At 49.7% G+C, this 15186-nt stretch overlaps 1 protein-coding gene across 1 annotated transcript in view; it reads left to right on the plus strand.

The window, feature by feature from the left end:
• Nucleotides 1-15186, plus strand: part of ACSBG2 (acyl-CoA synthetase bubblegum family member 2) — a gene marked incomplete at its 5' end in the record, with an annotated part of 31141 nt that overhangs the window by 13736 nt on the left and 2219 nt on the right. The window contains 4 exons of the mRNA XM_079115321.1: nt 4608-4784; nt 10066-10247; nt 10377-10610; nt 13967-14184. Coding sequence (XP_078971447.1) covers nt 4608-4784; nt 10066-10247; nt 10377-10610; nt 13967-14184 — 811 coding nt within the window. The remainder of the gene's footprint in view (nt 1-4607; nt 4785-10065; nt 10248-10376; nt 10611-13966; nt 14185-15186) is intronic.

Here is a 15186-nt window from a genome sequence, read left to right on the forward strand (position 1 = left end):
TTCTTTTCCCAGATAGCCACGTGGCTTGCTTCCTCATTTCCTTTGACCCCTTCTTAAATGTCACCTTCTCAGTGAAGTCCTCCTTGACTTCCAGTTTTGAACTGGCAAACGCAGACACCACCTGAGTCCTAGTGCCCTCTGGCTGCTTCTCTTCCCAGAGTTTCCTACGCTGACGCCTGTTTCTCCTGAGCACCACACCTTGAGGGAAGGGAATGGCCTGACCACTGTGTCTGCAGTGCCTGGTGCTCAGGAGGGTTCAGTCCTCTTTGGGAGTGAACGAATCCTGATTAGGACTCCACCCTGTCTAATGTTATGCTCCAAGTGGCTTCACACTCTTCCAGCATAGGGGTCATAAGCAGAGACCCTGGCATAGGGCTGCCTGCCTTTGAATCCTACTCTTCCACTTGCTAGCTATGCAACCTTGGGCAAGTTCCTTAACCTCTCTGGGCTTTGCTTCTCCTTTCTATAAAATGGGCACAAGAATGGTTCCTACCTCTTAGGGTTATAGAGATTAAATTATTTAATATATGGTGTCAGTTATGCTATTGAGAGTGTAACAATTAGGACTTAGTGGCTTAAAAACCAACAGTGTATAATTTATTGACCTGGAATTTGGACAGGGATCAGCAGAGGGTTTCTTCTGCCCCATTCAGTGCTATCTGGAGTTAATCTGCTGTATTCAGCTGGTGCCCAGGCTGGAGAGTTCTAGAAGGCTTCACTCACACACCTGGCTCTGCAGTGCTCTCCTGCCAAGTCCCTGCCTCTGTGTGGCTTGGGCTTCCTGGCAGCATGGCTGAGGAGCTTCCCAGCATGGTGGCTGGCTCCCTCCAGAGGCAGAGGAAGGAACTACAGCTCCATTAAGGCCCAGTCTCAGAATGGACAGTGTCCCTCCTGCTCCAAGTGCTGCTCAAAACAAATCCCTGTACCATCCCTATTTCAAAGGAAAAGGAATACTAGACTCGACCTCTGAAATGGAAGGCTGACAGGAAGCCACAGCTGTCTTCAATTTACCATGTACACATTAAACCTTAGAATAGCCCCTGACAGAGTAAGCTGCACCAATCTCAGCTAGTAGTGTATTTCTATTACCATCAACTTTGTAGCAAGAAGTGAAGCCTGTATCTAGGTTCTCGGCACATGGCAACATGTCATGCTTCTCCTGTGTATAGATAGTAGCTGTGCTCCAACTGAGACAGCCCCCTTGTAGCCCCTCTCCAAATCCCTACAGGGTCCAGTGTGTTGTTAACCACCTCTACAGATGAGGCAGCTGAGGCTCAGAGAGGAGATGTGGCTTGCTCAGAATCATGAGCAGTGGAAGGCCCAAGCTGAGATCTGAACCCAGGCAGGAGTTTCTGAGCCATAATAGAGTAAGGTCTATGCACACCAGGCTCTCCCCTCAACAGATGGGTAGTGGTTTCTACATTAGTTCTTTTTCTGTTGCTATAACAAAATACCTGAGGCAGGCTAACGTTATAAAGAAAAGAACTATTAGTTTTAGAGACCAAGAGTCCAAGCAGTGTGGCACTGGCTCTGGGGAGGGTCCCCCAGTGGGAGTGGGTTTGGGAGGAGATTATATGGCCAAAGAGGAAAGCAGACGGCTGGAGTCCCACCATCCCTTCCAGCAACTGCACCCCCAGTGACCCAGGGGCATCCACTAGGCCCCACCTCTTAAAGGTCCCACCATCTCCTGACTGAGGACCAAGTTTCCAACACACGGACCGAGGGAGGTGGGTTCAAACCACACCCTAACTGTAGCAGCACTGCAGACTGCGAGTGACAGAAGTAAAATCCTCTGATTGGAGACACAGAGCAAGAGATGGGACTAACCCCAAGGACACCTCTGGGGCCAAATGCTCCACACACTGGGCTTAACCATCCTGTCTCCTCATTCACTGGCCCAGCAATAGTGATCACGCGCATACTGTGGTGGGGTCGTTGCAGTGTGCGGGATACCACCGTGAACGTCAGACCCAGTGCTGGATTGCAGGAAGACAGACAGGAGGTGAACAGACCACAGCAGGGCTGTGCTAAGACAGACCACAGCACGTTCAGCTACAGTGGTTTAAGGTGGTCCCTCCATGGCGGTGACATTCCAGCCACACTTAACACTCGAGAAGCAGCCAACCGTGCAAGTAGGTGAGGGGAGAAAGCCAGAGGAAGAGCATTCCAGGAAGAGGGAGCAGCCTGTGCAAAGGCCCTGAGGCTGGAGCAGGCCTGGTGAGTTGGTGGGACAGCCAGCAGGTCCGTGTGGCTGGGTTAGCATGGTAACTGTTCCCTGTAGATTTATGACACCATCTATAGATGGCAAAATCGTAGACACACTAGAACTTTACCTGAAGGCATGTGCTGCAGACTGGAAACACGAGTGTGCTCACTACGGTGTATTTATGTGATGGGACCGTGGGTAGCCTGTTTGGTTGGTGCTACTCATTCTATTGTGTTATAATAAGCATGAGGAAGTGCTGTACAGATTTAATGCAATTCCCATTAAAATCCCAATGACGTTCTTCATAGGAACAGAAAAAGCAGTTATGAAATTCATTTGGAAAAATAAGAGGCCTAGAATAACCAAAGCAATCCTTCATGAGAAAAGTGAAGCAGGAGACATCACAATACCAGACCTGAAGTTATACTGCAGAGCTACAGTAACAAGAGCAGCATGGCGCTGGCACCAAAACAGAGTTGAAGACCCGTGGAACAGAACGGAAGACACAGGCGCACCCACGTGAACACAGTTGTCTCATACTAGACAAAAGCGCCATAAACATCCGCTGGAGAAAAGATAAGTTCTTCACAAAATGGTGCTGGGAAAACCGGAAATCCATTTACAGCAAAATGAAACTAAACCCCTGTCTCTCACCCTGCACAAAACTCAACTCAGAATGGACTGAGGACTTCAGCATTAGACCAGAGACCCTGCACCTACCAGAAGAAAAAGTAGGCCCAAATCTTCTTCATGTCACCTTAGGAACCAAATTCCTCAACAAGACTCCTAAAGGGCAAGAAGAAAAGTCAAGAATCAATAAATGGAATGGTATCAAACTAAAAAGCTTCTTCACAGCAAAGGAAACAATCAAGAATGTGGAGAGAGAGCTGACAGAATGGGAGAAAATCTTTGCCACCTGCACCTCAGATAGAGCATTAATCTCCAGGATATACAAAAAAACTCAAAAAATATAACATACACACAAATAAATAACTCAATTAATAAATGGGCAAAGGAACTTCACAGAAGAAATAATGAATGGTCAACAAATATGTGAAAAATATTCATCATCTCTTGCAATTAGAGAAATGCAAATTAAAACTCTAAGATTCCATGTCACCCCAGTCAGAATGGCAATTATCAAGAACACAAGAAACGATAAATGTTGGTGAGGATGTGGGGAAATGTTCACTCATACGTTGCTGGTGGGGTTGCAAATTGGTGAAGCCACTCTGGAAAGCAGAGTGGAGATTCCTTAGAAAACTAGGAATGGACCCACCATTTGACCCAGCATCCCACTCCTCGGCCTATACCCAAAGGACTTAAAATCAGCAGACTACAGTGACGCAGCCACATCCATGTTCACAGCAGCTCAATTCACAATAGCTAAGCTAAGTTGTGGAGCCCACCTAGGTGCCCTTCAACAGGTGAATGGAAAAAGAAAATGTGGTATATATACACAATGGAATATTACCTATAAAAAAGAACGACTTTATGACTTTTGCCAGTAAATGGATGAATCTGGAGACTATCGTACTAAGTGAAACAAATCAGTCCCCCCAAAAAGGTCAAACGTTCTCTCCGCTATGCGGATGCGAACATGCACATATGTGCGGCGGGGGGATAGAAGTTCCTTGGACTGGACAAAGGGAAATGAAGGGAGGGAGAGGAGGATCAGGAAGGCAGCTGAGTGAATCGGACGCGGCTTCCCTATGTTCATTGTGAACACGTGACCAGTGAAACGTCACCTCGTGCACGACCTCAAGAATTAGAGCAAGTTACACTCCACGTCCGTACAAATGTCAAAATAACTCTACTGACATGTATGTCTGAAAAGAACAAATTAAAACGTATATAATGAGTGCGAGACGCCTCAGTACTCGTTTTACAGAAGAGGAAACAGGCCACAAGAGAGGTAAGCAAATAGCACAGGATGTGGCCATTGGTGCCGTCAGGACTGGACTCTGGGACACAGGGTCCTTCAGGATTCGAGTTGCAGACTTGGCAGTGGGCCCCTGGGATCCTGCACGCCTTCAAAGCTGCCTCAGCCTCAGGTCGCCCCCTGTGCTGCTGCTCCCTATCTGTAAGACGGGCTGGGGGAACATGTAGCCGCCGACCCCAGGTGTTGGTGAGAGGCCCGAGTGACCGCCTGAGCTGCGGGCAGCACTGGGCAGGCGGCAGGTGCTTTGAAGGCTTTGCTAAGTGAACACAGCAATGGCCCTCTGGTGAGGCTGCGCCCCGGTCTCCTCTTGGTCCTTTGGTGAGGCGCGGCCCCAGGTCTCCTCTTGGCCCTCTGGTCAGGCGGGGCCCCGGTCTCCTCTTGGCCCTCTGGTGAGGCCGCACCCCGGTCTCCTCTTGGCCCTCTGGTCAGGCGGAGCCCCGGTCTCCTCTTGTGCTCTAGATCACGTGGATGGCTGGAGCAGTGGTGAGGGACCTGGGGCTGATGAAGACCGAGGGGAAGCAGGAGGTGGTGGTCAGCTACCTGCCTCTCAGCCACATTGCAGCACAGATGATGGACATGTGGGTTCCCATAAAGATCGGCGCTCTCATCTACTTCGCTGAACAAGATGCTCTCAGGGTAAGGCTGGGTGAGGGCCCGGGCCCCACTGTGTCCTCCGGGAGCAAAGGACTGTTCATCCACAGAACAGGTGTTGTGCTAAGCCGGGGCCAAGAGGCGATTTCTTCAGTTCATCCTCTGCTCCACTTAGCAGTTGGGAATCGATGACCACATTCTTTTAGTTTTTGTGTTTATCCAAGTCAGGGCATCCGTGTAGGATGTGTAGATTGTACACTGAACCATCCAAGATAAAGAGGCACATGGTATTGAAAGCCAAGGATGTGCATATCTTTTTTTTTTTTTTTTTTAATTCAGTATTCCCAAAAAAGAAAGTTCCAAAACCCAAGAGTTTTGGCAGGAAAGACTGACTTGAACAGACTTGATTCTATTTATGGTGCTGTTTTATTCCACTTATTGGGAAAACGCACACATACTGCTGAAGAGATATCAATGTGATGAGTTTCAGCGGGCTGTTGATGGAGTCGCCATACAGTGGCACCTACATCTACTGACCTTTCTGAAGTCTGAAGAATTCTGAAGTCCAAACCACACCTGGCCCCTACAGTTTGAGATAAGGGATTCTGGGCCTGTATGGAGAAACAGCAGTATCCTGACTTACCCCCAAAACACAACTGATTTCAGACATTTAAGAGATTTCTTTGGGTGTTCACCTCCAAGATTTTCTTGAAGATGTGATGCCATATTTCTTGATTTATCAAATTTTAAATATCGTCAATTACCTTTCTATTGTGGTAGGTAAAAATGTACTTCCCTTTCTCCCCCCATTTCCACATATTTGCCTTTCCATCCTCTCAGTGTAAATCATTCTTACTAGGTTAGCCCAGTACTTTACTAGATGATTATGTTTTCCTGTCTGATACAACTTTTTGGTTTTCCTACAGTTAATAGTTGCCTTTATTTTCCAATTTGGTGAATTTTTGCATACCTGTCCAGTCGCTCCATTTGATCTATCACATGTTTATTGGCATTTTACAAATGTTCAAATAGTCATTGCATTATTTTTTTTTCTTCCATTCTTCAGCTCTGAGCTGGACTGGTTGTTGTTCTAGATTGGACCCCCCAGAAACAAAACCTGAGACAGATATTTTTGTGATTTATTGAAGGAAGCTCTAAAGTGAAAGCTGTAAAGAAATGAGAGGAGCAGAGTAGGTCAGGGGAAGAAGCCAGGGGAGGATGATGGTTTCGTTGGACTGTAACTTCATACCAGTCCATGGGAAGTCCTGAGACATGAGTGGCACCACAGGGTCACCCTTCTTTGGGAGAAGACTGGTGTCTATGTCTCAGATAGTCACTGGCTGTAAGCTCACGCACCCTTGGGGGAGCACAGTTTCCCAGCCTTTCTGAGTAAGAGCACCTCTCCAGAGAAGAAGCAACCGTGGCCTGGGAGGGTCGGGAGAGAACACCCACCACATCTTCTAGAAGCTGCTGTGCAGGGCTCTCCCTCCCCCACACTGCGGCCTCCTGTTTTCCAGGGTCACTGTGTCTTACTTTTGGATATTCGTTCACGCAGCTGGAGATCATCCATAGTAGCTTTTTCAGAGTGATTATGTGAGAGAAGTTTTGATTTCTTTTATGTCTGGACTTTGCAAACATAATGAAGCCAGAGGAGAACTCCGAAATTCCACCCGCCCCTGCTGCACCGTGCCTTCCTAGTACTGCCACACGCGTGACCGCAGATTTAGTGGCTCAGCACAACACACTTTTATCATCTTATAATTTGGGAGGTCGGAAGTTCAAACTGTGTCTCTCTTGGTGTTGTCAGGGGCAGTTCTTTGTGGGGGGTCTTGGGGAGAATCCATTTCTTTGCCTCTCCCAGCTTCTAGAAGCCTCAGCTGGGGCCTGCTTCACCTGCAGAGCCAGCCGTACAGTGTCTTCCAGTCTCGCCCCTCCTCCACATTTTGCTTCCATCATCAGATCCCCTGACTCTGACTTGACTCCCCCTTGTAAGGACCCTTTGTGACAACATTGGGCTGCCTGGTTAATCCAGGAAATGTCCCCATCGCAAGATTTTCAACTTTGCTGGGCTCGGTGGCTCAGACCTGTAATCCCAGGAATTTGGGAGGCTGACGCACAGGGATTTCAAGTTTGAGGCCAGCCTCAGAAACTTAGCAAGACCCTGAGTCAATTAAAAAAAAAAAAAAAAAAGACGTGATCTAGAGATGTAGCTTGGTGGTAAAGTAGGCCTGGGTTCAATTCCCAGTATAAAAACAAACTAACAAATAAATAAACTTCAACTCAACCACATCTGCAAAGACTTTTTGCCACGAAAGACATGGTCTTCACCAGTTCTGGGAGTTAGGATGTGGACATATTTGGGGGGAGGGCATTATTCTGCCCCCACATTCTCAAACAGCTAAATCTGAGGTCTTTGTACTTCCTTCTCGAAGGATCTTTCTCCTGTTCTCTCATGGCTAACTCTCCCTGTCTCTTCGTTCTCTATTTGACCATCTCCCCATCTCTCTCAGTCACTCTCCTGTCCCCTCTGCTCAGTGCCTGACCATTGCAGCTACCCAGTAAGGCATTCTGTTTTTTCTTTTTTAACCGAATGCATGAAGTATACATATTGGCCTACAGGATCCAAGAAAGCCCATCTTCCCACATCCTTATCAACCCCTAACATTGTAAAAAAATTTTGATTGTTAATCTGAATTGTGTCAAGGTGTCTTGACGTTTTAAGAAGCTGCCTGAGTGTTTTCCACAGTAACTGCACCATCTTCCATTCCCACCGGTGCCCATAGAGGTGCCAGTTTCTCCACATCCTCCCTAGTACTTACTTAAAGTCACTTTATAGCCACTTGAAATCATTTTCTCATGGGTACAAAGTGGCACCTTACTTTAATTTGCATTTCCCTAATGGCCAGGGGCGGCTAGCATCTTTGTGGGTGTTTTTTGGCTGACTCGTGTATCTTCTTTGGAGAAATGTCTGTTTGAATCTTTTGCACTTTAAAATTTGGTTGGATATTTAACCTTAATGTTGATTTTTAAGGGTTCTTTACATACTCTGGTTATGATTTAAATTTTTTTTTTAGTTTTACATTTCCACAATACCTTTATTTATTTTTATGCAGTGCTGAGGATTGAACCCAGGGCCTCACATGAGCTAGGTAAGCCCTCTACCCCTGAGCTACAGCCCAGCCCGTGAATTTTTTGTCGGACAGATGACTTACAAATGTTTCCTCCTGGTTCTGTGGTGCATTTCTGTTTTCTTCTTAGCCATTTGAAGGGTGAGAAGTGTTTGCCTTGAATGAGACCCTTCCGTGCTTGCGGTGCCGTCTGCAGGGACTCTGCCTACTCTTAATGACCCGGGTGCTTGGGGTGCCGTCTGCAGGGACTCTGCCTACTCTTAATGTCCCGGGTGCCTGCGGTGCTGTCTGCAGGGACTCTGCCTACTCTTAATGTCCTGGGTGCTTGGGGTGCCGTCTCCAGGGACTCTGCCTACTCCTAATGTCCTGGGTGCTTGGGGTGCCGTCTGCAGGGACTCTGCCTACTCTTAATGTCCGGGGTGCCTGCGGTGCTGTCTGCAGGGACTCTGCCTACTCTTAATGTCCTGGGTGCCTGCGGTGCCGTCTGCAGGGACTCTGCCTACTCTTAATGTCCCGGGTGCTTGGGGTGCCGTCTGCAGGGACTCTGCCTACTCTTAATGTCCCGGGTGCCTGCGGTGCCGTCTGCAGGGACTCTGCCTACTCTTAATGTCCCGGGTGCTTGGGGTGCCGTCTGCAGGGACTCTGCCTACTCTTAATGTCCCGGGTGCCTGCGGTGCTGTCTGCAGGGACTCTGCCTACTCTTAATGTCCCGGGTGCTTGGGGTGCCGTCTCCAGGGACTCTGCCTACTCCTAATGTCCTGGGTGCTTGGGGTGCCGTCTGCAGGGACTCTGCCTACTCTTAATGTCCCGGGTGCCTGCGATGCTGTCTGCAGGGACTCTGCCTACTCTTAATGTCCCGGGTGCCTGCGGTGCCGTCTGCAGGGACTCTGCCTACTCTTAATGTCCTGGGTGCTTGCGGTGCCGTCTGCAGGGACTCTGCCTACTCTTAATGTCCCGGGTGCTTGCGGTGCCGTCTGCAGGGACTCTGCCTACTCTTAATGTCCCGGGTGCTTGGGGTGCCGTCTGCAGGGACTCTGCCTACTCTTAATGTCCCGGGTGCTTGGGGTGCCGTCTCCAGGGACTCTGCCTACTCTTAATGTCCCGGGTGCCTGCGGTGCCGTCTCCAGGGACTCTGCCTACTCTTAATGTCCTGGGTGCTTGCGGTGCCGTCTGCAGGGACTCTGCCTACTCTTAATGTCCCGGGTGCCTGCGGTGCCGTCTCCAGGGACTCTGCCTACTCTTCACGCCCGGGATTTTCTTGTTTCCTCTAGCGGCTTTTGTCTCATCGCTCCCACTTTAGGGCTAGGACCATTTCAGTCTCCGTGTTTGGCAGGGAGACAGACCAGGCTGAGCCTTCCTGTGCATCTGTATATGAGTCCCCTCTCTGCATCAGTCCTTGGCCCTTTGTTGAAAACCAGTTGCTTATAAACGAAGGCCTCCTCTTTGGACCTTCTGCTCAGAGCTGCATGGCTATCCTTACGCCAAAACCACACCGACTTGGTCATGGCACTTTACATCAGGGCGATCAGCTCGTCCCAGTTTGCCTGGGACTTGCCAACTTTTTATACTGAAAAGTCTTGCATTTCTGGAACGCCTTCGGTTCTGGGTGAGCCTGTATGGTTGATCACCCGGCTTTATAAGAAGTTTTAAAATTAGGCAGGAGTCCCCTGGATTTTGTTCGCCAAAATCGCTTTGCCTGTTGTAAGCCCGCTGCATTTCTGTGGAAGACTTAAGACCAGCCCGGCGACGTGTGTGAAAGCTCCTGTTCGGACTTGCCAGGGATTGCAGCAACCAATAGATGGAGGTGAATCTTGAATTTTTTTTTTAACGATTGCATACTGTTCAGCTACAAGCTTGGACAATTTCTTTGGCTGATCCCACTCGTTTAACCGTGTAAATTGCTTCCATTCTGTTACAAAATGTGCCACAAATAACACGTTGTTTGCATTTCTCTGCATACCAAATCTTTCATTCAGCGAATCCCTTTGCCTACTCAGGAAGTTGCTAGTGTCTTCCAAGCATCTTACCAGTGCAGGCGCCCTGTCCAAACCCTGGAAAGCACAGGAATCCGACTGGCTGCTGGCCAGCCACTGGGTTGGCTCCCTTAGGGTGGGACTGCACAGCGGGGAAGGTTCTCGGGCTGCGTCTGGCTGGTGTCCACTAGGTGCTGGGCCCTTGACCCTGCTCCGTCCGTGCAGGGCACGTTGGTACACACTCTGAAGGAGATAAAGCCCACCGCCTTCCTGGCTGTGCCCCGAATTTGGGAGAAGATGCATGACACAATAAAGGAGAACCTGGCCAAGTCCTCGAGCTTGAGGAAGAAGGCGTTTTTCTGGGCAAAGGAAACGGCCTTAAAGGTCAACGCGAGACGGATGGTGGGGTAGGTGGGGGCGCCAGGGTCTGCAGAGGTGGGGTGGTGGGGGTCTACCCTGCGGGGTGGTGGGGTGCGCCGGGCGGGGCCCGCAGCCCAGCCTTCTACAGCGGCCGAAGCTGCTGTCCATCTTCACAGGAAGCGCGACCTGCCCTTCGGCTACCACATGGCCAAGGCCCTGGTGTTCGGCAGGGTCAGGAGCTCCCTGGGCCTGGACCACTGCCACGCCTTCCTCAGCGGGGCGGCGCCGCTGCCCGAGGAAACCTCCGAGTTCTTCCTGGGCTTGGACATCCCGATCGGAGAGATCTACGGCATGAGCGAGAGCTCGGGGCCGCACTCCATCTCCACGCAGAGCGACTACCGCAAGCGGAGGTGCGGGCCGCAGGGCCTGAGCCGGGGACGGGCGGCAGCCCGGGCGTCCTGAGGTGCGGTGGCTGGCTTGCGAGCCCAGGGGAGAAGCAAGCCCCTCCCCGCCAGCTGGCCGGGCTGAAAGGCACCCAGAGGCGTCCAAGAGGACGTTCCCGGGGGAGCCCCGCTCCTGGAGCCTCTGGCCGGGTCTGACACCGCTGCCTGCCGCATGCCTCCATCCTCAGTCCCCCTCGTGCGGCCGAGGAAGCAAAGCACAAGGGGGGGTCTTTCTAACCTGACAGAAGGCTTCCCTGCCTCTGACTCGCAGGGAACCCTAGGTCTCAGCCTCTCCCCTTGCCCCTCCAAACTCCCATCAGAATCTCCTCTGCAGAACTCCAAGGCCCACTAGCACTTTCCAGAACCTAAAAGCAGTCCTTCCCACCCACCCCGGAGGAAAGGTGCAAATGCCAGTCTCTGTCCTCAAATAATTTTTTAATTTAATTAGTTAACATGACAGTAGATAATGGAATATAATTTCTCATTTTTCTGGCAATACATGATGTAGAATCCCACCAGCCGTATAGTTACATATGAACATGGGGTAAGAACGTCTGATTCATTCTACTATCCTTCCCATCCTCATACCCCCTCTGCTTCCTTCACTTACCTAAAGTAACTCTATTCTTCCCCAGCTCTCTGGTCGTGAATTAGCATCCGCATATCAGAAAACATTTGGCTTTTTGTTTTTTTGGGATTGGCTTATTTCACATAGCTTGACATTCTTCAGCTCTATCCATTTACCAGCAAATGCCATCATTTCATTCTTCAAGGTTGAGTAATATTCCATTGTATATATACATCACATTTTCTTTATCCATTCATCTGCTGAAGGGCATCTAGTTTGATTCCATAGTTGAGCAATTGTGAGTTGAACTGCTATAAACCTTGTTGTGGCTGCATCACTGTAATAGGCTGATTTTAAGTCCTTTGGGTTTAAACTGAAGAGTGGGATAACTGGGTCAAATAGTGGTTCCATTCCAAGTTTTCTGAGGACTCTCCACACTGCTTTCCATAATGTCTGCACCAATCTGCAGCCCCAGCAGCTATGTATGAGTGAACCTTTTCCCCACATCCTTGCCTACATTTACTGTTGCTTGTATTCTTGATCATTGCCATTCTGACAGGGGTGAGATGGAATCTAGGGTGGTTCTGATTTGCATTTCTCTAATTGCCAGACATGTTGAGCATTTTTCATACATTTGTTGATCAATTGTATCTCTTCTTCTGTGAGGTGTCCGTTCAGCGGAGTCCAAACACCAGCAGGCTCAAAGACAGCACAGTGAGGTCCCCACCTACCTCGGGCCTTCTCATGGGTCCCCAGGGCTGCCCTGTCACCAGCTCCCAGAATCGAGCCACAGAAACGTGCGGCTCACAGATCTGCAGGTTGGGAGTTCGAGATCGGGGTGTGGGCAGGGCCCGTTCCTTCTGAGCCTGTGATGGAGAACCTGGCTGGGCCCCTGCTCAGCTTTGGTGGTTCCATGGTGACCCTTGGTGTCCTTTGACTTGTAGGACAGCCGCCCCTCTCTGCCTCCATCTTCACGTGGCACTCGGTGTGTGTGCACACTCCCATTCTGTCAGGACACCAGTCACACTGGATCAGGGTCCAGCCTGCCCCAGTGTGACCGCTTAACCAACCACACCTGCAGCGCTTGGTTTCCGGGTGAGGTCATGCACTACGGCACTGGGGTTTAGGACTTCTACACATGAACTGGGGGTGGGGAGAACACAATTCAACCTGGAAGCAACCTTCCAGAGGCAGCCACAGGGTGTTGCTTCCAGTCAAGCTGGCACACATCAGGAACCAAGGCATTTATCCCAAATGGTAGCACGTTCCGTGTGGAAACACGCAGAACTCTCCTCTGAACTCCTGCTTCTTGCTCACTCTTGCTGGGACTCAGGAACCAGAGCGGCTCAGGCATCGGGTTCCCTCTAGCTGGACTCGATGCAAACTTCCCCTCATTCTGGACTCCTGCCACCCACACTTGGAATCAGATGGAGTTGGTTAGCTAGGGGTTCTTACCACGTGGAGAATGTTCCCTGTCGATACAGACAGCTGCTGTGTGGGGCAGGGGAGGAACCCAGGGTCTGGTGCATGCTGGGCGTTTGTTACTCAGTCTCCCCACCCCCAGCCGCCTTGTCCTTAACAGCTTTGTGGTACTCCAGAGGACACAAATGGATGGTACCATAAATTCTTTAAGTAGTTCCCTTATCAGTGAATACTTAGGGCTTAACTTCCTCCATCAGGTGTTCCCACAAATAATGATAAAGTGAATGTTTTACATAGATAGTATATTTTTACTATGATGGAAAATGATATCTCCACTTTTCTGTTCCTTTTATTATAAGTGAGGTTGGCAATGATCTTTTCACTCATTTTAAATCCATTTGCACTTTTCTCTGAACTGTCTACATTATCTTCCTATTAAAAGTTGAATTGTTTGTTGGCATTCTTTATATATTAGAAAAATCAGGCTTTTGTCTTTCATGAGTGGCAAATATTTTACCCCAATTTTCATTAGTGTTTTGGTTTTAGTTTATGTCTTTTGATGTACAGAAATTTATGACTTTTATCTGAAATTATCAATCCTTTTTTATGGCTTCTAGATTTTTCTACATTCCTAGAAAGGCTTCAGTAAGGAAGACATAAGGAGACATTTTATAAGTTCTGAATGTCTCAGTACTGCTTTTCTCTCTTGCGGCGATGATGCCTACACTGAGCCCTAAAACCATCTTCCCTCTAGTTTCCAGGGAAGGAGATCTCAGTGATGCAAGAAGAACATTCATATTTTCTGCATCCTAGAACTGCCCTTGCAGCTTTGAGAAATGAGTCTTATCAGAACTCGAATTTCAGAGAGTGCTTTTCTGTCTTACGGAAGTAACTTCTCACCTCTAAGGAGATTCCAGTAGGTTGGTTTGCTTGGTCAGCTGTCATGGTCAGTGCACGATCTCTGGTGCAGCTGTTTTCTCGAAGGTGGGGGGGATTTTCCCATCCTTACGCACTTTTTCCTTCTCCCCCGTACGTGGGTATAAAGAGCCCGCAGGGGCTGGGGCTGGGGCTGGGCTGAGTGGAGAGAGCTCACCTAGAACCATAAGGCCCTGGGCTTGACGCCTGGCACTGCCACGAGGCGCTCACGAGGCGCTGGGAATCCCATTCAGCAGATCGTACACTGGCAGGCACCCCCTCACATCTGGGGCCTGCAGAGGGTGCAGGTCCAGCCAGGACGCTGAGCGTCGTCGGGAGCTGGGCCTGCAGGTCCTGATGGACCTGGCTGGGTGACTCTCTCTGAGCCTCAGCTGCCTCACTGCTGTTCCCCTGGCAGCTGCGGCAGGATCGTGAGCGGGTGTGAGAACATGCTGGCCCAGCAGAACAAGGACGGCACTGGGGAGGTCTGCATGTGGGGCAGGCACATCTTCATGGGCTACCTGGACAGGGAGGACGAGACGCTGGCGGCCATTGACGAGGAAGGCTGGCTGCACTCCGGGGACCTGGGCCGCATGGACACCCAGGGTTTCCTGTATATCACCGGCCGCATCAAAGGTAGCACTGGTGCAGGGGGCTGGGCTCTCGGGACATGCTGGTGCAAAGCTTCCTGGCTCCCCACCTCCTGGGAAGGGCTGTGCCACTGCCACCAGTCAGCCGTGCCATTGTTGGCACAGCCATAGACAATGCATGAAGGGATGGGCGTGGCCACGCACCAACAGGAATCTCACGATTTTTATGTCACAAATATCTTCCTTTTCGTCAGACCACTTAAAAATGTAAAAATTAATTAACTAATTGAAAAAATCTTTGGCTTGTGGCCATACAAAATTGAACAGTGGGCTGGATTTGGCCCACAGGCGTGTATAGTTGGCCAACCCATGTAGAGAGCATTTGGCACCAAATCTGACATAGGCAGTAACTATTCAATAAACAGCATTTCTGTGATGAGTGACAGAAAACCCATTCCAAATTGAGTGACAAAGCAAAACTGTTTGTTAAACATGACTGAAAAGCCCAGAAGTTCTAGCTTCAGGCATGGCTGGATTGAGGTACCAAAATGATATCAGAGTGAATCTTTTGCCTTCTCTGGCTAGTGCCTTTGTTAATAAGGCAGTTCCTGTTTTGTGGCAAGAAAGCCACCAACAGTCTAAGTTCACTTCTAACTCCAAAGGGAAGGAAATATATTATTTCCAATAGTTCCAGTGCAAACGTTGTAGGTCTGGCCCTCACCGGACTAGAGACAAGGTATCAAGGGGAGTGAATGTGTATCTTAGAGTGAATCTCACCATCGGGGGTGAAGCATGCCGCCTTCTTAGACCTGGTCACCCCTGTGGTCTGCCCCACTCAGACCAATGCTTGAAAGAGTTGAGAGCAGATTGCTAAAGAAACAGCCAGTGCTCTCCCTCCAGAGAAGACTGCTGTTGTGACAAACAGCCATTATAAGGGCAGCTTTGCCAGGTCCTGGGACAGGAAGAGACAGGATCGCAGGATGAAAGAATAAGTGATTATGGATCCAGGGCAGGAGGAGGAGATGGTGAAAAAATTTGGAGACTGGGC

This window comes from Sciurus vulgaris (assembly GCF_902686455.1).
Source record: "Sciurus vulgaris genome assembly, chromosome: 16".
Taxonomy (NCBI): Eukaryota; Metazoa; Chordata; class Mammalia; order Rodentia; family Sciuridae; genus Sciurus; species Sciurus vulgaris.